Source organism: Pteropus alecto, unplaced genomic scaffold (genome assembly GCF_000325575.1).
Source record: "Pteropus alecto unplaced genomic scaffold, ASM32557v1 scaffold95, whole genome shotgun sequence".
Lineage (NCBI taxonomy): Eukaryota > Metazoa > Chordata > Mammalia > Chiroptera > Pteropodidae > Pteropus > Pteropus alecto.
This window is the reverse complement of record NW_006441071.1, coordinates 17,925,322-17,950,671: the sequence shown is the minus strand read 5'-3', so window position 1 is coordinate 17,950,671 and position 25,350 is coordinate 17,925,322. Positions and strand designations below refer to the sequence as shown.

Sequence of the window (25,350 nt, the reverse complement as noted above, 5' to 3'; positions counted from 1 at the left end):
GAAAAAAAGAAAAAGAAAAAAAGATATGTACCGGGTGGTACACTCCTTTCTATTCCTCACTAGGTCCAGTTCAAATCAGAAACTGGCACTCAGAGTGAGCCTTAATGATCAGAGAATAGCAATGAAATTCAAACTAATCTTATTCACCTCAGCAATTTTCTTTGGTCTTGGAATCTACTACACTTTTAAAAATTACTGAAGACTCCAAAAAGCTTTTTCTATGTGAGTTCATGTTGGAAATTAAAATTGAGACTTTAAAAAATATTTATTAATTCATTTTAAGGTAACCATAAGAAGCCTATTCATGACATGTTATCATAGATAACATGTTTATGAAAAAAATATGTTTTCAAAAGCAAAAATTAGTGAGAAGCATTGTTTTACATTTTTTTGCAAATTTCTGTAATGTCTGGCTTAATAGAAGACAGAGTCTCATATCTACTTTTACACTCAGTCTGTCACAGGATGTTGTTTTGGTTGAAATATATGAAGAAAACCTGACCTCATGCAAATACGTGACAAATATGGCACGTATATCAAAAAAAAAAGTATTATAATCATGTTTACAGATAATTGTAGATACTTTTTCAATGCAATATCAAAATCAAACGAGTGGCAATTTCTTGAAGATTAGTTGCAACATGAAATATAAAACCATGTCAATGAACTTTTCATAATCTGTTACATTAAAATCAGTTGGTCTATCTCGAACTTTATATGGATCCTTTAACATCATAGGTTGCTCACTGTAAAATATTGGTTTGTTGAGTTACGCAGATCTTCTAATGTTGACACATGATATTATACAGTTTCAAAAACTTACATTCATTAACATCACCTCCAATCTCATCAGAAAAGTCTTCACATAGTGAAAAACTGTCAGGGTCATGGAGTGAGTGAAGACAAGTTTCTAATTTTTGCATAAAAGTTTGAATTTTGTCATTGAATTTTGTCGACCAACGCCGTTAGTGGTTTTCCTTGAAATGACAGTCCTACTTTGTTTATCTCTGATATGTCTGCCAAATATCCAAGGCTAAGTAACTACAGTAGTCTACCAGTCATTTATTCAAGTAGGTCATCCATGAAACAAAGTAGCCATAATTCAGTCCAAACAATTCCAAAAGTGTTTTTGCTCAGGATAACCCATCGTAGTTCCATATGTAGCAATATGTGCTTTACATATGCTTCCCATTTCATCCTTTAGAATGATAAAGACATTTTTACTAGCAAGGGTAGAGATTTAATAAAGTTAATAATTTTTTAGGCCTCATCAAGGACATTTTTAAGTGAAACTGTTTTGTGTTTTTAGACTTCAAGTGTATAACAGAGGAGCCTAATGACAACTGGTAGAGTTTGGGCCCACTGTATTCATGCTTGCTAAGGCACTCAGACTTTTACTCACCATTGCTTTTGCACCATCAATACAAATATTAATACAGTATTGATGTCAAATAACATCATGGTATTACTATGCAAATAGCTTTGAATTTACAGACCCCTGGAAAGGTCTCAGAAAAGACTCCCTGAAAGGGTCACATGGTCCATGGACAACATTTTGAGAACTGTTATTCTAGCTGGTAGTGGGCATAATTTTTATTTTTTACCAAAGCTTATCTTCTGATTATAAAAGTTTTTTTGTGGTGCTAGAAAAGAACTTTGAAAACACCAGAAAAGTATAAATTTCAAAAAATCACAAATTTCAAACTGGTGGTCATTACGGAAGCTAAAAGAGAAAGAAAGGGAGAGAGACAAGGTTCAAGCTATTCCTACTTGGGCAACCAAACAAAATTTGGAGGAACAGTAAGTGCTGTAACCTTGCTATTTCCTCAAATAACTTTCAGGTGGTACCCAACCATTCTATAATACTTAAAACAAAGAAATATAATTCCCGACCCCTGAGATGTGATTTTGTATCTCTCCTTGTAAAATACAATCAAGTTGTATAATTTGCTGAGTTGCTTCCTGTCTCCATCTTGGTCTGTGACTATTTTGCATATTTCCAGCATGACCAATGATGCTACTATATGTGCTGGCACTTTCCATGCTATTTAGTGCCTTTTACCAGCATTGCCACATGCCCCTCTGGTCACAGTCAGCCTTGCTCTACCAGACAGTAGCAAGATGGGTAACATGAAACATCTAAACATATATTTCTGAATAATATCCCAAGTCTCTAGGTGATAGAGCTCTTTCAGAGGTTTGAGAAAAATCTCATGGTTTGATTGAAAGTTTCATTGCTCACTCAAGTGCTTGATGTCATGGAGATGCCGAGCAGGATGGTTCCAGGAAGACAGAAGAAATTTTAGTCCACAAAAGGGTTAATAAACTTGCAGGCTCTACCCCTGGGTGATCTCATTATGCCTTTTCAGTTTCCTAATTATCTGTGATTCACCAAAATCACTAAATCTCCAATTTTTTTAGAATTTCTACAAATAGGTTCTCCTTGTAAAGTTTTATTTAGTGAAATGACTAAATGTTATATGGTACAATAGAGTTACTTCATTACCTGTTTAAGATATAGTAGGAGCCTTTTTTTAATCTCTACACATATCTAACTGTGCATAAATTTTTTTAACAGCCCAAAGCCTTGAAACTACTGGGAATGGAGGTAAGTGTTGCTCTAATTATTAATGTTGATTATTTATTCTCTTTGTTACACATTTTTAAAATATATGTAAGTTCATTTCAGTGGTATGCCTTAGTACATGATTCTAAAATAAGGAAGTGAAATTTTTCCCAGTGTTGAGGGGTCAGGTCAATGTAGCTTTGAAAATTTCACCATGAGGTTACTTTAGCATTGCAAGCTAGGAAATACATCCTATTTAAAATGCTAACCTGAAAACCAAGGAAAAATATAAATTCCAGTAAGCAAAATCTATTCATGGGCATTTACAAATGGCAACAGTTCCAAAGGCCAGAAGTACTTCACAAATACATCTAATGAGGTATGCAGAAACTCAAGATATAGTATCTGTTTCTCACCTTTTGTTCATGTGGTTATTGTTGTATATACAAATGCAAGTATAGGATGTCCTTGTCCTTTTCATGAAAAGGGTAGGGCTGTCCATCAGGCAGTGTAAATAATGCTACCTGCAGAGGGAAAAAAAAAATGGACAAGAGTAAAAATAAAAAGAAAATGGCCCATTAAAAAATACTTTTTTAAAATTAAAATATAAGTGACGTGTTCCCATAGAACTGTGCTTACACTATTCTAAATTATTTTAAAGTTAGGCAAGTACAAACTTTTGAGTTCTCTTAGGGTTGGACATGAGGTAAGAGACAGGTATACACCAGAGATTTTGCGGGTTCAGTTCCAGACCACTGCAATACAGCAAGTCACGTCTTTTTGCTGGTGGAGGGTCTCGCCTTCAATTTGTAAAAAACGCATCTGTGAAGTACAATCAAGTGAATCACAATAAAACAAAGTCTGCCTGTAATTCCTGTAATTCATTTATGTATTTGCCAGATGTAGGCCAGAAGTAAGTGTACAATAACTGTTTACTAAATTTAATTGATTCATTTTTAACTCCACCTCTATGTGTGTTCCCTAAAATTGCAGGACGATGTTCCATTGCGACGAGGAAGAAAGACGACGAAGAAGCGTGAAGAAGAGGTGGACATCGACCTGGATGACCCCGAGATCAACCACTTTCCTTTCCCTTTCCACGAGCTGATGGTGTGGGCTGTCCTGATGAAGCGGCAGAAGATGGCCCTGTTCTTCTGGCAGCATGGAGAAGAGGCCATGGCCAAGGCCCTGGTGGCCTGTAAGCTCTGCAAAGCCATGGCTCACGAGGCTTCGGAGAACGACATGGTCGATGACATCTCCCAGGAGCTGAACCACAACTCCAGGTCGGCCACCCCAGCCAATGGGAGGACCAGGGGAAGAGAAGGGGAGGTGGGCCCCAAAGACTGGAGGGACTGAGCTGCCTAAATCTGCAAGGGGAGGCAGGATCACCCCAAGAAGATTTCATTTCCTCTTTTCAACTGTCCCAATGTGTATTTTCACCATAAGCATGTTTGCCGTAAATGTCGTTGCTGCAAGCATTCTCCTCAGACAACTACTTGACTGTAAGGTAACTTTGTCATAAAAGATAAATTAACAAAAACAAAAAAAACATTATAAAGGACATAATGGAACATGAAAATTTAATAACAAAATTTAAAAACTGTACTGCAAAAACTGAAAATACATTGTCTTTGAAGTCTTTTGTTTACAGTGTTATACTTTTTCTTAATATTTGCCATAGCTTGGTAAACTTTTGGTTTTGAGGGGTGGAAGTCTGACTCTGCCCAACAAATGATTTATAAACTGATATGTTATCATTTTCTAATATAGTATGCAATCTGGCTTTACATATAGCTTTGCAACCCAGCTTTATACATAGTTGTGATCATCTACTATTTTAAGAGCACCATGTTTACTCAACCCTAGATAGATCATATGAGGGCTAAGATTTATCTAATATAAAAACGGGAGTAACAGCTAGAACTTCCTCAATGGAGAAATAAAATTGAACTTGGCAACTAGCTTAAGTACATTAAGTCTGCCAAATGTAGAACAAACTGTCAACCTGTTATTTTATCTTTTATGATGAAAGTTTCTTTCAGCCAATTAGCTGTGCAGTGAAAATGTTTACAGCAAAAATACCGAGAACTCTACCCCAAGAGGTAGGTTCTCTTGTTACGTATATTTTACAGCCAAAGAAAATGAGACTCAGAATTTAAATAACTTATCTAAGATCACACACTTGTGGTTGGCAAGGCACAGGTTTGAACTGAGGTCTGTCACATTTAAGAAGACATATTCCACTCTAATCATAGATTTATTGGTCTGCCACTCCCATCCATATGCCTTGAATTGAGGCCTTTGAGTGCAGGTATCATGCCTTATTTGACTTACCCATTCCACCCCCCCAGTTCTAAGCACAGTGTCTGGCCCACACTAAATGTTTAGTAGATGTCAGCTGGATAAATGAAGAGACTAGACCCCTTAAGAAACCACTAGACCACACAGAACCTACCCTTTGTGGCTTGAGCCCCACTTTTATCATCTAAGTCTCCAAAATGGCCACAAGACAACTCCTCACATTCCCTCTTTCAGGGACTTTGGCCAGCTGGCTGTGGAGCTCCTGGACCAGTCCTACAAGCAGGACGAGCAGCTGGCCATGAAACTGCTAACATATGAGCTAAAGAACTGGAGCAATGCCACATGCCTGCAGCTGGCGGTGGCTGCCAAGCACCGTGACTTCATCGCGCACACGTGCAGCCAGATGTTGCTCACAGACATGTGGATGGGCCGGCTCCGGATGCGCAAAAACTCAGGCCTCAAGGTCAGTGCGCCCAGAAGCCCATACTGGCTATGAGCACCAGAGGCTCGGTTGCAGTTTTCCTAACTAAATCTTTGTTGGGATTAGGCATTCTCTTATCTCAAGAGGGTAACACTAAACTCTAGCTGGGCATCAGAATCCTCTGTGTAATGGAGTTTCTTTGTTTGTCTTTCTTTCTTCAAGTAGAGATTAGGGTCTTGCCTAAATTTTACTAAATCAGAAGCTCTAGAGATGACGCCTAGACATCTCTAGATGTCAAGTTTTTCAAAAGGTCCAAAAGTGACGGTAACACACAGGTACCATATACCATTTGCTCTGGCACAAGCCATGCTGCACCAGGAACTGCTTACCTGCTCAGCCCTTCACTGCCTTATTATTGGTTCTTATTAGCTACACTTGAGAAATTTTTTAAACTGAAATAAAGTTTATATATAAAGATGATGCTAGATAATCCTGATCTGTTTCTTAAGTGAAGAAAAACAAGTTGAAGATGATTATTTATAACCTGAGTCCATTTCTGTTTTTTTTAAGCATGTACATTTATATTTATATCTGTATAAATTAATTTTAAAAAAAAAGAACAGGAAGGATACACAGTAGGTTGTTTATAGTGGTTACCTCTGGGGTTGAAGGTACAAGAAGGAGGATGATGTATGACTTTTGCTTTTTTATGTTTTCTTTAACGTTTTTCAAAGAAAACACTAAACTAAAAGAAGTAAAAGAAAGGAAAAAATGGAAGAGGAAGATTAAAAGGATGTTTTAAAATACTTTATCTGTTCAGAGTTTGTGAGTATTACAACTGAAATCAGGCTCGTACTTATCTAGAACGACCTGATCCAGTCAGCCCAAAGCAGCAGAGCAGTGAGATCAGGGAAATCACTGAGGCCACCCTGACCAGCACCTCCTCCCTCACGCCACCCTTCCGTGGGCTCTTGGCACAGAGTCACAGAAGAGTTCCATGAAGTGGGTCCTGGGTGTTTCATAGCTGCACTGCTAATGACCGCCCAGCCGGGCTCTCAGCTTTAAGGACAGGGTGTCACGTCCCCTGAAGGCTCCCAGCATGCCACCTGAGCCTTCCTAAGCCTGCCAGGCAGCCTGAGCTCAAGGTCACCTCTCTCCCTTTTCCCTTAGCTGTTCTCTAAAGTCCCTGTGGGCATTGAAGCACAGTTGTCCCTGGCTCATTACTTGAAGATCGTTTTTAACTTACCTTTCAGAATCCTCCTTGCCCCTCACCTTAGTGCTATTCTTCAAGTAGGTTCATGTTTTGAAGGTTTGTGCAACAGAACCAGGTTAGCATTCAGGGAAGAGGTGGGAGAGATGCAGGGAACACAAGCCAGATGTCAGTGTTATCGTTTAGAAATGCATTTGTTTCCCGGCAAATGGAGAATGAGATTGCCCTCTTGTGAAAAATGTCCGTGTATTTAGTATCATCGCACGGAGATCTAAGCATGTTGTTTATACATGAGAGAAATACAGTGCTAGACCCTCCTGGGGTATTTATACAGGAGACTTCTCATGGTGACTACAGAGCCCATTGGTGTTTGTGTGTGTGTGTGTGTGCGTGTGTGTGTGTGTGTGTGTGTGTGCACGCTTGCGTGCATGCATGTGTTTCTGTTGTATAGTAGCAAATGCCAGGGGATGCTCTAAATAGATAACATGCTTTTCTAAATAGATAACATGAACTTTCTCAAGGTCAGTTGAGGACAGCATTTTTTAGAGATAACCAGATGACACATAATCAACTCCACTTGACACATTAACAAATAAATGCCAATGGACATACTTATGAATTGATTTCACAAAGTCAAGTGCTATCTAACGGCTAAATGGGAATCTTTCCCTCTTTTGCCTAGAGTAGGGTCTCTCTTTTTCCTCAGTTTTCTCCATGCAAAGTGAGTGTTAATTGGGTAAGATATATTTGGGTAAGATGCTTTGTTTCTCTAAAATCAGATTGAGCTACTATGTATAATGGTTCAAGGTGTTTTTGCCATGAGCTTCTTTGCCGTAGACATCTTGGCCACGGCATTTTCACCGCAAAACTCATTAGCCATAAGACAATTTTTCCATAAAAGATAAAATAATAAAAAATTTAAAAGAGATATTAAAATGATATGATGAAATTTATTTTTATAACAAAATTAAAAAGACTTGTGAAATATAAAATATTTGAATACATTTAAAATCTGTGTAGATTCATAGCAATACTGTGCAAATAACCGATTTTATTTTATGGGTTGTACCTAAGCACTTATACATTTTTTGCTTATTGGTTCATTTCTTTTGAGCTGAGCTTCTACGCTGTTGTTTTAATTCTTGGCATATTGTCACATGTCTTTTAATAGACATTCCAAAGTTCTATGTGAGATGTGGGTTCAACTCTATACCTCAGATCGCCAAAGGATTTGCAAACTGATGTTAATTATTTTCTAGTATACTATGCAATCTGGCTTTACACTCTTATTTCACACTTTCAGTAAGTTTTATCACTCTATTTCTATCAATTCGATATATGCAGTTGTTATCTTTCACTGTTTTAAGGCTGCCATGTCTATTCATCACTGTATAGACCATTATGAGGGCTAAGATTTATGTAAGATTTATAGACCATTTAGGGCTTACGTTTACACTGTCAAGCCAAACTGTCAGTTATTTTATCTTTTATGGCAAAATTGCCTTATGGACAATTAGTTTTGCAGCGAAAATGCTTCTAGCAAAGATGTTTAAGGCAAAGAAGCCTGCAATGAAAATACTCAATATGGTGCATAACAGTTCCCAGATGGGCAGAAATGACCCTCATACCATTCATGTGTATAGTTAATCAGATAAACAAGTCCTCACTCAGGGCACGTACAACACACAACACACACACACAACACACACAATACACACAACATTCACACACACACAACACACACAACACTCACACACACAACACACACACACAACACACACAACACACACAACACTCACACACACGACACACACAACACACGCAACACACACAACACATATACACGACACTCACACACACACACACACACTCCCCATACCCCAGGCCCTCTAATTCTAAGCAACCACCCTAATCTTAATCCTTTAAATGTGATTATTATTATTATCATTATTATTACTTTAGGTAATTCTGGGAATTCTACTTCCTCCTTCAATTCTCAGCTTGGAGTTCAAGAACAAAGATGACATGCCCTATATGACACAGGCCCAGGAAATGCATCTCCAAGAGAAGGAACCAGAAGAACCAGAGAAGCCCACAAAAGAAAAAGATGAAGAGGATATGGAACTGACAGTAAGAAAATATTATGGAGTTATTTTCTATGGGGAGAATCCGTAATCCACTGTCCATTGATATGGCTTAAGATTTAATAACTCGAGGTCAGCCTCCCACCAGGTACTTTCATTTAACTGTTGAGAACAGGGTATTATAAAAGTGTCCCCTCTGTGCACAAATAACATGACTATAGGGATTAATTCTATGGAATTCTTCAGCCAGGGTCAGTGGTACAAGACAACCCAATGGAATTCAAAAGCAAGGCATCCTAAAACAGGCAGTGCTTTGTAAACCACCAGGTGATGTGGCAGCCTTAGCACATGAAGAAGGAAAGGGAATTCATGATTTGGAAGCAGCCGGATTCACTGAGCTGGAACTATTTTGCTGATCAGAAGCTAAGCCTTTATCTGTCTTTGGGGTCAGGCTCACAATGCAGGACTAATTGAATTTTGAGGTTTGTATGGGAGGCTTTTATTAGCTCTTCCTGGTATAATTATAGTGCATGGATGCTTTGTTCTGCAGAGGGGATGGGCCAGCTGGGCATGGGACAGCTTCCTGCAACCCCGCCTGAGCAGCGTGACTATCACTGGATTGTATCCAATGTCTAAAAATATCACATGCTGTTAAAGGGACAAACAAGGCTTCATAGCATTGGAGACATCAAGCAACAACTCCATAGGACATCCTTGATATTCCCCACCGTCCCCACCACTGTGACTAATGACTGTGATAACCCAGAGAAGCTCTAAGGAGAGAGAACAAAAATTGGTTTTGCTCAGGTGACAAAAGGTCTTTGCATTATTATCCTAGTGGGTCCACCCTGTGAATTGTTCTTCCTCCAAATAAATAATATTTCCTTCCAGTGGCCCCTTTCTAAAGCTCTATTTTCAGGCACAGTTTTAGCACCATGTATAGCAGGGTATATTCTTCGGGCCACTATTGATGGATTGATTAATCATTCACAGCTTTTGACTCATTGAGTTTAAAGCCGACATTTACTTTCAGTTTCAACTTATAAATATTGGTGGAGGAGTCTACTTCCCTCTGTGATAGGATCAGATGACTGTCTTCCCTAAAGATCTTACCAGAGTTGTGGCCTCTGAACCCATTCAAGAATAGGAAATGATATTTCAATCATTAGCGGAAACATTGTAATATTAGTACAAAATCTTCATTGTACACTTCAGCAAACAGATAAAGGGTACACGCTCTAGGTCTAGAATCCTGCCCCATGACCTACTTGCTGTGGGACCACTGGCACAGTTTCTTAACCTCCAACATGGGAATAATAATAATATTACTAGCTTACAGGTACAGGTACACGTAAACTATGTAGACTGTCTAGCAAGAGGTAAGCCTTGATAAACGTTTGCTACTATTGTTGTAACAGTGCTAAATGCTTCACTTACTCATGGAATCCTCACAACAATCCCACAAGGTAGGTACTATTATCCCATTTTCCAGATGAGGAAGCTGAGATTCAGAGAGGTTAAATTGCCCAAGGATACCAAGCTATTTAGTTGCAAAGAAAGGATTAGAACCCAGGCATAGAGATTTCATTGGCCATGCTTTTTTTTTTTTAGCTCATAGGCTAAGAAACGGATGCAAAATTTTTTTCCTGATCTCAAATGTAAGCACTCAGCTGCTTTTGGTCCACCATGTAGCGCAGAGAACCCAAAAGTGATGCACGGGCCTCCTATGTCACTGTGGCAGAGCCTTGACATTGGCATACCTCCTAGGAAGACTCAAGGAAGAATTCTAGGAGGGTAGCCAGAAGCTGAAGGTAGTCTTCTTTCTGGTCGGGTCTCAAGGAAGAAAGCAAAGGAGGCAGCTCCTTTCTTCTGCTCAGTCTAGCACTTTGAAGACTTGATCCTTCAAGAAGCCACAAGAAAAGATGCATCTCTGGACTGAAAGCAAAGTGGGCTTCCAGAGAATAGACTCTGTAGTTGTTTACTGAAATCCCAAGTAGAAAACACCACAGTAGCATTACTGCCTGAGCTTACTCCCCACAGGCTAAAACAGCAAGGAGAAAGAAAAGAAGGGCCCTCAGGCTGGCAAAGTCAGAATTGGATGGCAGTTGTCTTTAAGATGGACCTTCCTTTGACCCTAATGACAGGTTCTGTAACTGCTGGAACCCTGGTATTGGCTCACCCTGGACAGAATTAGAGAATGCAGCTTGTTTACACCTGTGCCCTTTTCATAGGATTAATATTTGAGGTTCTGTGTTAAACCACTATGTTCTCTCTTAGAATGGGACATTTTCCCTTGGCTCTTCCAAAGTTACACAAAAACATATCAGCCTTGGTTTGCTACATTTTAGTAGCGTTTAGTAGCTTTGTTTACTTCAGAGGATCTTACCCAGACTTGACATCTGCGTTGAGGCAGCAGAGATTTTTCAATTTCATATTGTACAGTTTTGTCTGTATTTGACCCTGTTACATTCTGTTTTAAGGAATGCAGGCAAAGGAAATGTTTGATTGCTGGGGAAAGAAATCGGCAAAATCAGCAAGTTAATTTTCTTAGGCTGGAATTAATAAAATATCAAAAACCCATGAAAGGCAAGCCTTTTAAAAATGCATTCACTTTGGAATATATCTGAATAATAGAAATAAAGCAGGTTGTTGTGTTTTCGATTTTGTTTTACTTGCATTGCCGGACAAATCTCTTGCATTTTACTTAATAAGGTCCCAGTGTGTCCACAGACCCAGGGCATTGCTCCTGTCCTTAGAGGTTACCCAAAGGTGCCACTCTCCCAGATGCCTAAAACCCTCCAAGCTGCCTTTACTCTCATCTCATTGCGTCTCCGATGGCATTGTATTGTTGAGCATCCAAATGAGCAAAACAGAAGGAGGATAATTATGTTACATAAATTATACAGGGACAAATATCAAGTAACCTCAGAGTTTCTTGGAGTCAATGATCAATATTTATGGATCTCTATTGCTGTCTAGTGTGCTATATCCATCATGAAGACTGATTCAACCCACTGATCAAAATCATCACCTAGACAGGCCATGGTATAGAATGTTACCTATTCATTAACTCAAGGTACTTTTCTAGCCAAAGTGTCCATACAGGAATGCAAGTTACTTCTGCAGAAATCCTGTTGGTTATAAGTAAATCATTTATGATTGTTTACACATGTGAGAGAGGTGGGTGTTTGAGGCAATGACAAAAACAATTGAAACTAATATTTTATTAAGTAAGGTGATATGAAGCCAGAATTATCTAATAGTTATCTCTGTTCTCAACTTCAAGATAAATTATTTCAATAATTAGATCTGTCAATTCTAAACTCATATTCCCAGTACTTTTTCTTGTCCCAAATCCTTGTCAGTCTCTCAGCAGTGAAAAGGTATTACCCTGTTCTCACATTTATGAAAATTTCATTTTGTAAATATTGTAGAACTACCTTTGTCTTAAAACAATATTGAAAGAATTAAAACCAAGAAACTATGCTCTAATAGACTACTACTAACATACTTTTCTTTCTGGTGAGAGATACCAACTAGATCATTTCAGTCAAGAGTATCCAAGAACGTCTCAGATCACTTTAAAGACTAGCTAATACTTACTGAGCACTTATTAAGTGCCAGATGCTATAAATTATAGACCAACCCTATATCAGGTGCTAGTGTTACCCTCATTCTATAGACAAAGGAACTAAGTCTCAGAGAGGTTAAAAGACTTGCCCGAGGTGCCATGGATTCTAAGTGTTCAAATTAGGACTCATCCTCCTTCTGAGTGTGACCCAAAGCCTGGAACTCTTCACTGTTAGGATCTCAGCCACCTTTGGGGCATCCTGTCACTTGCCACTTAAACAGGCATGTGTCTTCCTTTTCTCAAATTCTGCCTTTTTTTGCCATGTTTCATCATAATTGTTGTTGCTGCTGCTGTTGCCATGAATGATAAGGAAATAATCGTATTCTGAGGGAAATCTCCAACAGCCTGGTGACAAGGGCCTCTCGGGGTCAGGCCTGACTTCTCCTAGTCCATGGGGAGGATGGCAGTGTGCCCAGGTGTTGCCACGAAACTAACACCAGCATAATTCGGGTTTCACAGGGTTTGAAATCAGGAAACCGAGGCATATACCTAAGGGGTGGGGAGATGTTCCTGACATAGCTAAGCTCCAGGCATTTCAACAACTTAAACGCTTGAATACTCATAACTTTTGGATAAATTAAGTATTAGGGTCCAATTTATCTATGACTTAAGAGTCATTAGCATGAGTGGAGACACATTTGAATCCTGGTCTGCCTGTTTCATCATTTATATATGGGAAGAGAGAGGTTGGAAGAAAATACAGATTCATAGCCTTCCAAGGCTATACTTTTTCTCCTTCTCAGAACTCGGAGTATCTTCCATCACTTCCATCTTCCAGAGGTTTCAGGGTGGAAGAGATGAGTATGCTAACGAAATATCCCAAAGGCCTTCCATCCCAGAAGTACACAGATTCTATGTATAATGCAAGTGCAAACTTAGGGAAGGCACGTCCTCTACATCTCTGGGGGCCTTGGGCAAAGCTCTTAGGTTCGATGAGCATGTTTTCCTCATCCGTAAATGACCCCATTGAACTCCACGCTCTCTAGAGCCCTGCAGTGATGGTATCAATTCTCTTCCACTGTAGGCAATGTTGGGACGAAACAATGGGGAGTCCTCCAGGAAGAAGGATGAAGAGGAAGTTCAGAGCAGGCACCGGTTAATCCCCTTGGGCAGAAAAATCTATGAATTCTACAATGCACCTATCGTGAAGTTCTGGTTCTACACTGTAAGTCTTTCTTCTTTTCTTCTTCCTAATGGATGTCCATAGAAAGCCAACATCAATTTCTCATGCACCTGACTGGTTTCCTCTGTGAGCCATGATATGAGGACCACACAGACAGAAACAAAAGTTTCAAGAACTTGCTTTTTCCAATAGCTTTGCAAGATTTGTGGAGTTTGTGAGGCAGCTTCCACAGCTTCTACATTTCTCCTCCTCTCAGAAGATGAAGGAAATAGTAAAAGTGAGAACTAACAGAAATAGAGGTGAGATGAGTCTAGTCTAGCAGGAAAATAGATATCCTCTTTCAAAACATTTCTCTGTTCCGGATGGATGAGCACTGGATCAGAGTTGCCCATTTAAGACGACAATGCTAGGTTTTGGGAACATTTGGTGGTTACGGGCTGAGCAGAGTTTAGAAGTAGCACTACTAAAGATGGGTACTGTTACTGTGTAATTATTTCCAGTCTAGTAGTGTCATCAAATAACTTTTCTTGCTCTGACACAGTTAACACGCAGCAAAAACTACTCAAAGCAAACTACAGTCATGGTAAATGCTGTTCGGAAAGCACACCCTGCAAACATTTTCTGCCCACTAAATAAAAGATTGTCTGTGAAATAGCCTCCTCACGTGATAGAAATGGCTCAACTATTGGGTTTCTACTTCTACTTTTCAATGATACATTAAGCTTAAGGTGAGCTGTGGCCCAGGCCATCTCTGCTTCTCTCTAACCGCAGTGGACCTGTGCCAGATGAAGGATAGTGCATCTATATTTTCGGTCTCTCTCACAACCAGCTACTTACCAGTCACTTGAGTCAGCAGTAGGATAATTTGAATCTGAGGCTGAGATGACTCAAATGACCAGATGAAGTGCTTTTTATGTGGTCCTGTGTTCTAACACTTAATGCCAACTTTAAGCACAAGGCTTTCTCAATCTGGTACTATTGACATTTTGGGGCAGAGTAATTCTTTGTTAAGAAAGGCTGTCCTGTGCATTGTAGTATGTTTAGCAGCATCCCTGACCTCTGTCCTCTAGATGCCGGTAACACTCTCCACACCCCAACTATGACAACCAAAATGTCTCGAGACATTGCCAAATGTCCCCTTATAGGATAAAAGTGCCACCAGTTGAAAACCACTGCTCTAAAGTATGGTCTTGAGAGAGGATGAGATATTATCAAAATATAAATATTAAATTTTCATTGTGAAGTAAAAATTCAAATTTGTTAACGTTAAAAAAATTATCTTTCAAAAATATAAGGCTTGCAAAACTCATTTCTATTTATATGCTTTATACAGACATATATATTATTTTTAACTTGTAGAAAAGAACTTGGTGGTGACAAGCGTGGAGTTTGGAGTCAGACAGCCTGAATAGAAATCCTGTCTGTGCCTCTTAGTAAAGTAACTTGTGACCTCAAGCAAGTTATCTCAGCACTGTGTCCCTGATTTTCTTACGATGGGCATAATAATCATACCTTAGTAAAGATTAAATGTGTTAAAATGTGTAAAGCACTTAGAACAGTGCTTGGAACATGTAAGCACAATATAACTTGTTCCTAGGCTAGTTCCACTGAAAAGCAGTAGTTAGTGTTTTATTCATCCATCGACTCAACAATAATAAAGCATCACTTGTCGAACATCTACCATGAGCCACAGTTCTAGCTGCTTTAAATATACTTTCTCTAATCTAAAAGTTCAATCAAGGTAATAATTGACTATATTTTACACTCAGGTCTGTCCTTCCTCTTATAATAGGGCTGCCGCAGTTGTCTCACCTAGAACAGGGCTTGGTAAATAAGGACCCATGGGCCCAGTCCAACCCACTGCCTGTTATTGTGGCCTGTGAGCTAGGAATAGATTTGCATTTTTAAAGAGTTGAAATAAAATCAGAGGAAGAATACTTTGTGACACAAAAATTATATAAAATTTACATTTCAGTGTCCATAAATGAAATTTTATTAGAACACCACCAGACTTACCCATTTATCTATATTCTGGCTGGTTTTTTTTGTTTTGTTTTTTGTTTTTTGCTATAACTGTTACGTTGATTACTTGCAATAGAGCCTATCAGGCCCTACAAAGCCTTAAAAATTCGCTGTCGGATTCTTTACAAAAAACATTTGCAGACTCCCTATCAAGGGCAAAAAAGACACCAGTCGAAGAATTATCTATCACCTTTACAAATAGAGTACTCCCTTCTCTGATTTTTCCAAGGCGTTTCCCTTTTTTCTTGATCTGCGTTCAGTATTCATTTTATTTCCTTGATTCCTCTAGTCCCCGTGTTTTCAGCTGAGGCAAATTATTAGCCAAGAATGTTTTCAAATCACAAATGTCCTGACCTCAGCCATAGCTACACCTGGAATCACCTGGAAGCTTTTTAAAAAAACACCTGAGTTTTATTTATATTTTTATTTAAAAAAAAAAAAAAGATATCTGGGTTCTAGTCCCAGAGATTCTGACATCATTGGTCTGGAGTACAGCCAGGGCATCAGAATATTTCAAAGCTCCCTGGTGGGTATAATGAGCAGCCAGAATCAAGAACCACTACCCCAGACAGAGGGCTAAGTTTTTAGCCCAGTATTTCCAAGACTTCCATAATGATAAGGGGTTTTGTTAGAAATGCAAATTCCTGGCCCCATCACAGACCCACTAAATCAAGTCATTAGGGAGAAGCCTGAGGCCGTGTGTTTAAAAAGCTTCTCAGGTGAGTCTTGTGGTCCAACAAGCTTAGGACACACTGCTTTCCTTTATCATAGGCAGCAGGTGGTAGAGCTGCCTCTTCGAGAAATGGAGCTTGTGTATCCCACGCCCTTCTGCACAGCTGACTGAGTTAGCCTCAGCCAACCCATTAGACAGGACGCGCCAATCATATTTGATTGTTTTTATACAAGGATGTTCAGATATCAGTATTTACATATTGACAAACCCCAGCCTCAGGGAAGTAAATGGAGATGGGGAGTGCCAATCTTTTAAATTCTCAGATGTGCTTCACCATAAAACTCAGCATTAGATCAAAGGTGCCATTTGCTTTGGTTGTGTCCTTTTCTGTAAGAGTATTTCCCATTCTTATTTCCAAAAGTATCTGCTTCTACACTCTCAAGGTTCTGAAAGTAGACGCACGTCATGTTCACATAACCTCACTTCCATATGGTGGCAAGTTTCCGGAGGAGCAAGTTGGGTCCTCCTCTGTTCCAAGAGGAAACGAGGCAGGGATCCAATTGGCTCCCAGGCCATTTGTGATGAGAGCCAGTTTCAAGTACCCAGCTGGGGAGGATGCAGATTCAAGGCATGAAGTGGCACGTGGTCAGAGGGTAGGGCATGTGCTCTGGTCAGCAGCGACAGACTCCTTTCTCTAACAAACACCTTGTGCCCCCTCCACTCTCTAGGGGCAGTAGAAAAAGGAGGAAGAAATGGTACGCCCCACAGGCAACTGCGGCAGGCTTTGGTGCTTGCTTTTCATAGTTTAAGAGTCATGCATCTTGGTTAATGGAAAATTTATAAAAAGAATATGTAAGCATATAAAATACAAATGGTTATAGGATTCCCACTGGCTTAAATAAGAATCATAGGGTTATGTTTCTTTGTAAAGCTTCGATATTCTACATCCAGCTTGTTAAAGCTTACCAAATGTGTGTGTGAGCACGCGTGCGCGCACACACACACACACACACACACACATCATGGAAGCACATCACATTACAGTAATCTGCAGCAGGGCCCCATGAATGTCGTCAGGTTCTAAGACAGGGTGCTTCCAAGACAGCAGCCACACTTCTATTGTGCCATTTAAAGATATTTAAAGCACTATTTGTGGAAGTCCATATTTTGAGAGTTGTCCCAAAGTATTATGTTATACCTTGATTATGGGAAGAAAAGTATTATAGCGTAACTGAGATTTATAGAATAAGAAGGAGCTAAAATAGATGATTGTGGAGAAAGCATAAACAATAATGAGGGCAATTTTTAAAGGAAAAAAAGGAGAGAAAGGAAGACTTAACAGGCGATCAAAAGGAATCAAAGTCTGAGGTAAGAGAAAATGAGAGGAATAAAAGTTTTTGGAAAAAAGAGGCAAATAATAATGTTAACCACCATCACTGGGCCTCTACACTGTGTCAAGAGATAAATACATATTCTCCCTCACACACACATCTACAATGCTTTCAAAAACTCTAGAAGATCAGGAGCGATCATCTCCATTTCACAGAATGGAGGCCCAGGCAGGTGAAGTGATATATACAAAATGATACAGCTCGGAAGTGCTCAAGTTAGGATTTAAATCCAAGTTTGACTGACTTCTGTATCTACATTCCTTCCACCGAACATTATTCCTTCCACAAAACAAATACGCTAGACCTGTGTTGAGACGACAGACTCAGGTTACAGAGTTACAGGCAGACCTCGTTTTATTGTGCTTCACAGATGTGTTTTTCACAAATTGAAAGCAAGACCTTCCACCAGCAATAAGGTGACCATATGAACCAAATTCCATTTTAAACAGTATCCTACATGATTTCAAGTAGACTCTTCTCAGGTGAGGTTTTCACAAAGTGCTAATAATTCTGAAAGTCGGGGTGGGGAAGATAAAAACTGAGGCATGAATTAAAATGACAGCCCCTGAGGGAGTGGGTGTAAAAAAAAGCAAATCTCTCCTGTGGAGAAGGAGCCCCGAGGACCCTCCAGCATCTCTGTAACTGCTCTTATGCTTTCATACATGATCTCATTGAACTCTGAACTGAATCTTTGCCCTTCAAGAGTTGAGAAATTATATCGTTGTGTCCATATGTGCGTCAATGTATTAGGGTCTCAGAAAATATCTTGACTCATATTAAGAACCTACACGTGGAAGGAAGGAAGGGAAGGGAAGAGAAGAAGGAGGAAAGAGAGAAGGAAGGGAAGGAGGAAGGAAGGGAGGGAGAAAGGAAGGAAAAAAGAGTCGGGAAAGCACTATTCCTTTAGCCCTGTAGGCTGCCAGTTTCCCTTTGCATCTCCCAGCCAAGCTGCTTCTTTCTTTACCTTCTAAGGTAAAGAAATGTGACCCTGGGCTCCAGAGTCACATTGTATCTCCTGAACCCTCAAGGCCTCAAAACCTTTGCCCACACTGTGTTCTATTTGCTATGCAGCCTCCAAAGAGTGCAGATTTGAATAAACTCAGTCTTGGCCTACTCACAGCCCTTGAGGCCTCTAAAGCTAGGAAGTACCTTGCTTAACTTGAAGCATCGCCTAGACAGGTTTAATTTATGTGCCATTTCCCCTAGGTGAGTTTTCTCCCCAGAGGCTCCTAGGCCCCTTATGCAAGAACCTCACCGGATGTCCTACACCCTACTTATCTAGACATAACTGAATCCTTTAGTGACAGTCACCAAACCTGAACCCTGAGTTGTCCAGGGACACCCAGAAATTCAGCCTGTTTCATCAGCGTTCAACCTCTGGTGCTAAAGCCTCAAGAGGATTAAACCCCACTTCAGGCCACAGTCGGCTACAGAGAATAGCCACACAGTTAGCCATTTCTTTCCATAAATTGCTTTTACTTGTTTTGTTTCAAAGAAACAGAAACCAGGAAGGAATATCTCAACTTGAATAGGGCAGGAAGGTGGTGCAATAAAAAATAGGTAAAACCCTCCCAGAGCATTGTCAGGCCAAGTATATTAAGGTAAGAGGAAAACAAAGAAGACATTAACTCAGGAGAAAATTAAAGTGAGGCTTTTAGATAAAGTCTGGGCTATTTTTATGTTGGTTTGACCAATTTACAAGTATAGCCTATGTCTTCCTTCCTTCTTGCTGACATTTAATCCACCTGGCATTCATTAGGCAAAAACATCCACTAATTCAAGAACCTGAGGCTCACGCGTGAGCAAGAGCAGCCCCTGAGAGAGGAGGTTCCCTTTTTAGCCAGGAAGGCACGAGAAACTGGGTGACTGAAAAACAAAATCAATGCTGTATCACGACACATAGGTACAGCAAAGTGCTGGGACCCAGAGAGGTATGTCAGGGTCAAAATGAAGACTGCATATCAAATTATTTCAAGTACTGTAGTCTTTTATTATTATTATTCTTTTGCTAGCTTAAAGCTTTGATGTTCATTTGTTCATGAATTCTGAGTCCTGCTTGCTGACCTTGTTCTTGTCCTGTCACGCGGTGGCCTTGCCCAAGGGCAGGGCTCTGGGTGTTGCAGCCAGAGCAGCACCGTGTTGTGTTTCCTTACAGCTGGCGTACATCGGTTACCTGATGCTCTTCAACTATATCGTGTTAGTGAAGATGGAGCGCTGGCCTTCCACCCAGGAATGGATCGTCATTTCCTATATTTTCACGCTGGGAATAGAAAAGATGAGAGAGGTAACCACTTGCATAAAAGAGAACTTAGGAGAAAGGCAGGGGTTGGTTACCTTTGTGCATGGAGGAGAAAGAGGGATGCTCAAGATCCAAATCAATTCAGAAACTGTTTTCTGTAATGCTGCCACTGAAGTCTAGACGTGGCTTTGAGGGCCGCTGACAAACCTGAGGAGGCGTCACAGTGTGTGTTCATGGGGTGTCACTCCATGAGTGCTTAGGATTCAGTCCCTTTTCTGCTAACACAGCTCTTGCCCCAAGAAACCCTCAAGTTGTTTCAACACTGTTTACACCACCCTTTCCTCATCCCTATAAAGATAATTTCTTTAAATTTCCCACTTTTTATCCTTTTTTTTTAATCTTTACATTTTCCCACTTTTAACTCCCATTGCAACCCCTCACTCTGGATCTCTTCGGACTTAGTCCACCAATACCTGTGATTCTCCAAATGTATTTCAGCAGCTCTAGAAGGAACTATGCTTCCATTCATTAATTTATTCTCCAGTTTATTCCTTCTCAATACTTATTATCCACCTGCTGGGCACAAGCCTTTCCACCAAGTCCTGGGTATCACCTGGGTGAATTGAGCATATTTCCCATCCTTCAGGTTGAGAGTGTGGGTCCCTCTCTTCTCCCTCCACCCGCAGCGAGTAAAAGGAGCGATGATAACATCACTCCCATATGATTAACCTGAGGTCAAAGCCTGCCTCGGAGGCCATCAGATTCAGAGCGGCTAAAATGGATGCAGTGAAGCAAGAGTCCACCAGAGGGCTCTGCAGCCCTGCTCGATGTGCTGCACACACTTCCACTCGCAAACCCTAGGGAAGGCGGGCTTCTGCGGTGTGATGATTCCTCTGCATTTCCTCCTGAAACTACTGTCTGCAGGAGAGGTCTTTTCTGGAAGTATTTCTCCCTGTCAAGTCCACTGCATCCTCTAGAGCTCTAGAACTATCCTACTCAATGTACTGCAATGAGTGGGGAGGTTTAGTGAACTCCACAGAAAAAAGGATCCTTACAAATCCACAAATTGGCCCTCACCTTCATTACTAAAACATGTTAAAAGGCCCTTATTATCTTAGATTTCAGCTTTCGAATATTCTCCTTCAGAAAAAAAAAAAGATGCAGTATCTATTAGACACTGTCATGTTGGGATCATGAAAAAAATCTCATGTGTATATTTAGAGCCCTTCTCTTCGTTTTAAACTGCTTTGAGTATATTTAACTTCTAACCAGCATGTCCCCATCCTCAGAATTTGGGTGTGGGTACACTAGTCTCAGTTTATAAGAGACTAGATTTTTAAAAGAATTTTTTAAAAAATTGTTTTTTAAGGGATGCCTTGCCTTCTTGCCTTGTTCTAACCTATTGAAAGTGCCTTCTACTTCCTGACCAGTTTGTGGATTTCCCCTCTGTAAACTGAAAAACAGTAATAAATTTGCTTCGGTCTTTGTGTAGCTCTCTGAGAACTGAGGCCTGCTCCTGCTAAGGACTTCTTGCTGTGAAGTGCCAGCTCACTTGCGATTTAACGCCCAGATGCACGTTCCTTCCCCATGATAAGCAGAAAAGGGAAAGACTTGAGCAGGGAGACTGGAATCTCTCCAGGGACTAGGCTGGAAGAATACAGGGAGCAGTCTGTACTCCACAGACTGTTCTGGAAGAAGCTGCCAAGCAGGAGGGCTGCCAGGAGCCTCAAGGCCTGGATATCCATTTCTCCTGAGGCTGCATATAACAGCAGCGAGGGCAGGGCTTTAGATCCTGGGGTCAGCAGGGGGTCAACGGAAGAGTCCTTGCTTCTGCGGAAGCTGTGAGAAGGGAGGCACTGACCACCTTAGTGTCTGAGCTTCTCCTCTTCAGCCTGATGAGGTAGCTCCCTCACCCCTTACTCCACGGCCCCGAAGCCATTAAAGAAATGCTCCACTGCCAAGAAAGTGAGGACCCCACAGGTCCTACCCTCGTGCCCCATCACCGTCAGCACACAGGCCCTCAAGATCTCAGATTCAGGATCCTGGGAACATGGAAAAGTTTGTATTGTGTCATGCCTTCCGAGGGATGTACAGGAGGGACATACAAGGAGGGACATACAAGGCTTTGTGGTTTCACATGCTGCCCTCCCATTCCCAGCACCACATACTTCTGTGTGTAGTCACCAAAACAAGCCGCAGTAATCGCTTAATAGCACGTAGCTGTTTAGAGCGTGCATTGGTAGACAATCTCTCATTTGGGTCCTCCCCACAGCTCTGGGAAGTAAGTGGTATGTCTATTATGACATCTCCGCTTTACGCGTATGGGGAGTAAGACTCAGGGACTGAGCTATTTTTCTGTATCCCACAGCTAGAAAGAACTGTGTCTTACGCCTGACTGCTCCCTCTCTAGGCCCACTGCTCTCTTCATTCCCACAGTGAGTTCCAAACTGGGCAAACGGGGATGCTCCTCAGAGCCCCAAAGGTCTAAGAGGTGACGAAGAGCTAGCTGGGGAAATAAAAGGGACAGTGCAGGGGCTCAGCTCTTCACTCCTGCTTCACCTTTAGCAGCTTGGCTTTTATCTCTTTTTTTATGTTGAGATTTTGCAAAAATATTTTCACTATTTAAAAATTATACGATAAAACCTCTGTGTTTGACAGTTTTAGGAAAGTGTAGGCCAAGGGTTAAAGAAGCTCTAAGACACTCCACCCCACCCCCCCTCCTCCCAACACACACACAGATTTTCACCTAGTTAGGTTAGAGCTGGGAGTGAGAAGCCATCAGGACAAGAGCAGCTGAAGGAATTCCTGATGGAGGAGACAGTGGTTCTCCATCTGTGGTCATCAGCTTGACTTGTGAATTTGGTAGAAATACAAATCCTCAAGCCCCATACCAGGTAAACTGAAGCAGAAAGTCCAAGGGTAGGGCCCTGCCATCTGTGGTTTGCTGGCCCTCCCGGTGACTCTGATGCATGCTAAAATTTAAGAAGCCATGGGCTAGGGTTTAGAAGTGCGGCATCACAGAAGAGGAAGAATGAAGCTACCAGGTGGTTGCCTGGTTCTTTGCTCAGCCTTCCCAGCCCTAGTCCTGACTTATTAAGACCTCTCCTCCCTATTATTTCAAGCCAAGGTAAGCCATTAAAGCGGACATGTGGATTCAAATACATAGCTGCAGACCTGTCCCCAGTCTTTCCTCTCCTCTCCCTTGAGAGGCCCTGAGTTGGAGATAAAAGTCTCAGAGATAAAAGTCTTAGCAGTAAACACAAATGATTTGTGAAGGTAGCCCTGCTACATAGCCTCACTGGGTCGGCTTCTCCAGTTCCTCACATCCTGGGGCAGGCAGTGGTGTGGGATGAGTTGCAACTCCCACTATGCAACTGTGCATTTCATAGAGTATGAGTAAGCAAAAAGGCCCCTGTAGATTCAAGGTAAGTCAGAGTCCCACCCAGCAGTTAAGGGACTGGAGAACTGCTGTGAGGTGTCTATGCAACAGTCAACACATATTTATTATTATATTACAGGCCCTGAGGAAAAAAGGATCTGCCCTCAAGTTTACAGTCTAGTGGAGAGAGATGATAGGTAGGTAGGTAGGTAGATAAGTAGGTAGGTAGGAAGATAGATGGTAGATAGATAGATGATAGATAGATAGATAGATAGATAGATAGATAGATAGATAGATAGATAGATGATAGACAGACAGACACATACATATACATATGCATGCATACAGAAATTAATTTCATATAATGATAAAAATCTTCAAAAAACAAAATAAGGTAATATATTAGTGACTTGAGGCTGTGGAGACCACTGCAGGTAGGATACTCAAGGAAAGACTTCCTAAGAAGAGGAAATGTGAGCAGAGACCTTGAGGATGAAGAGGAGCCAAACGTGTAAAAATCTGGGAGGAGAAAATGCCCAACAAGAGGAACAAGTGAAAATGTCCTGAACACAGAATGAACTTGTTAGGTTTAAGAGCAGACCACCAAGGCAGCAGGGTGGCAAATGGGGAGAATATGGCGAGACGGCGAATGAGGCCACAATAAGGAGTTTGGCTCTTCCTCTATTTGTAATAGAAGCCATCCGAAGATTTTAGCATTCAATTATCATGACTTGCTTTAGTTTTTATTATTGTAGTTCGTATCTCTCTCAAGTGTCTCTTTTACTTTTTTATTTCAATTACAAATAAAAAACTTTAAAAAAATATTTCAGTTACAGTTGACATTCAATATTAAACTAACTTGTAAGAAAATGAACAATGCACAAGGGTACGACTTGATGAATTTTTGCCTGTCTATGCAACTGTGATCACCACCCAGATCATGGCTTAAGTGTTTAAGGACCATTTTAAAGACCGTTCTGTATTCTGCTCAAAGAGTAGATTGAGACAGAGAGGACAACAATGGTGGCAGAGATGCCAGTCAGAAGGCTGTTGCAGTCATCTGGGAGATGTAATGGGGCTTAGAATAGAATGGCAGCAGTGGAGGTGGTGAGAGCGGTTGGATTAGCTCGTATTTAGAAATAGAGGTGATAGGACATGTTGATGCAGAGGATGTGGGTGTGAAAGAGAAGAATAAAGGAGTCCTCCCAACTTAGTGATCTGAATAACTCAATATGGTAACTCTGTTTTCTGAGATGGAGGAGGATTTTAGAGATTTACAGGGTGTTAGAAATCAATAGTTTTATAACAAAACCCTAATGTGTATCATAAAATTATAAGGCAACCCAAAGGATCAAACTTATGGCTTATATTTGCTTCTGGAATATTTGTATGTGGATGGCCTAAGGTTTGCACGGTTGTACATTCATAGCGTGCAAGTATTCAAGTAGACACGGACAGACAAAACAAGCTACTGATGTCAGTGAACAGACTGACACTTTCCAACTGGGCTAAGATAGACTGGAATCCTAACTAAACCCCACTCTCTTTCCTGCCTTTTAGATTCTGATGTCAGAGCCGGGAAAGTTGCTACAGAAAGTGAAGGTGTGGCTGCAGGAGTACTGGAACGTGACAGACCTCATAGCCATACTTCTGTTCTCTGTTGGAATGATCCTTCGTCTCCAAGACCAGCCCTTCAGGAGTGATGGGAGGGTCATCTATTGTGTGAACATCATTTACTGGTACATTCGTCTGTTAGATATCTTCGGCGTGAACAAGTACTTGGGCCCATATGTAATGATGATTGGAAAAATGGTAAGCAGGGTCCTCTGATTCCATGTAATAAATTCTCAAAGGAGGACTGATAATAATAGGAAGAAGGAATAACTCATTTGGGCCTGTGCTAAAGCTCTAACTGAGATGGCCCTGGGGGTGTTTTATTTTTGAACTTCCTTCGGTGTATTCAGGAGTCTGACTACCACTATGTATTTAACTGGAGAATTAGCGATCGCTCACCTATCTACTTACTGAAAAATATATAAAGATCATCAGTTTTGTGCCAAGCACTGGATTAGGAGTTGGGTATATAAAGGTACTCATTCCATGAGGCTGAAGATGACAGAAAGATAAGTGATCACCATACAGTGTGAGAATGCTGTAATAGAGATGTATATAAGATACAAGAGGAGCATAGAAAAAAGAATGTAGGTCGGGGAAGATTTCACATGGAGGTTACATTTTAGGAGAAGCGAGTCTCCCCTCCAAATTTTTAACAGATTTTCAAGATTTTTAATGTTGCTTTTTAAATGAAGT

The 25,350-nt window shown here is 40.7% G+C and overlaps 1 protein-coding gene across 6 annotated transcripts in view; it reads left to right on the top strand.

Annotated features, from left to right (window-relative positions):
• The window catches only part of TRPM3 (transient receptor potential cation channel subfamily M member 3), a 497,328-nt gene that overhangs the window by 412,411 nt on the left and 59,567 nt on the right, over positions 1–25,350 (top strand). For all 6 annotated transcript variants that reach the window (XM_006918420.2, XM_006918432.2, XM_006918428.2 and 3 more), the window contains 7 exons: positions 2,579–2,608; positions 3,560–3,849; positions 5,102–5,330; positions 8,461–8,628; positions 13,238–13,378; positions 19,578–19,706; positions 24,601–24,852. In XM_006918420.2, coding sequence (XP_006918482.1) covers positions 2,579–2,608; positions 3,560–3,849; positions 5,102–5,330; positions 8,461–8,628; positions 13,238–13,378; positions 19,578–19,706; positions 24,601–24,852 — 1,239 coding nt within the window. The remainder of the gene's footprint in view (positions 1–2,578; positions 2,609–3,559; positions 3,850–5,101; positions 5,331–8,460; positions 8,629–13,237; positions 13,379–19,577; positions 19,707–24,600; positions 24,853–25,350) is intronic.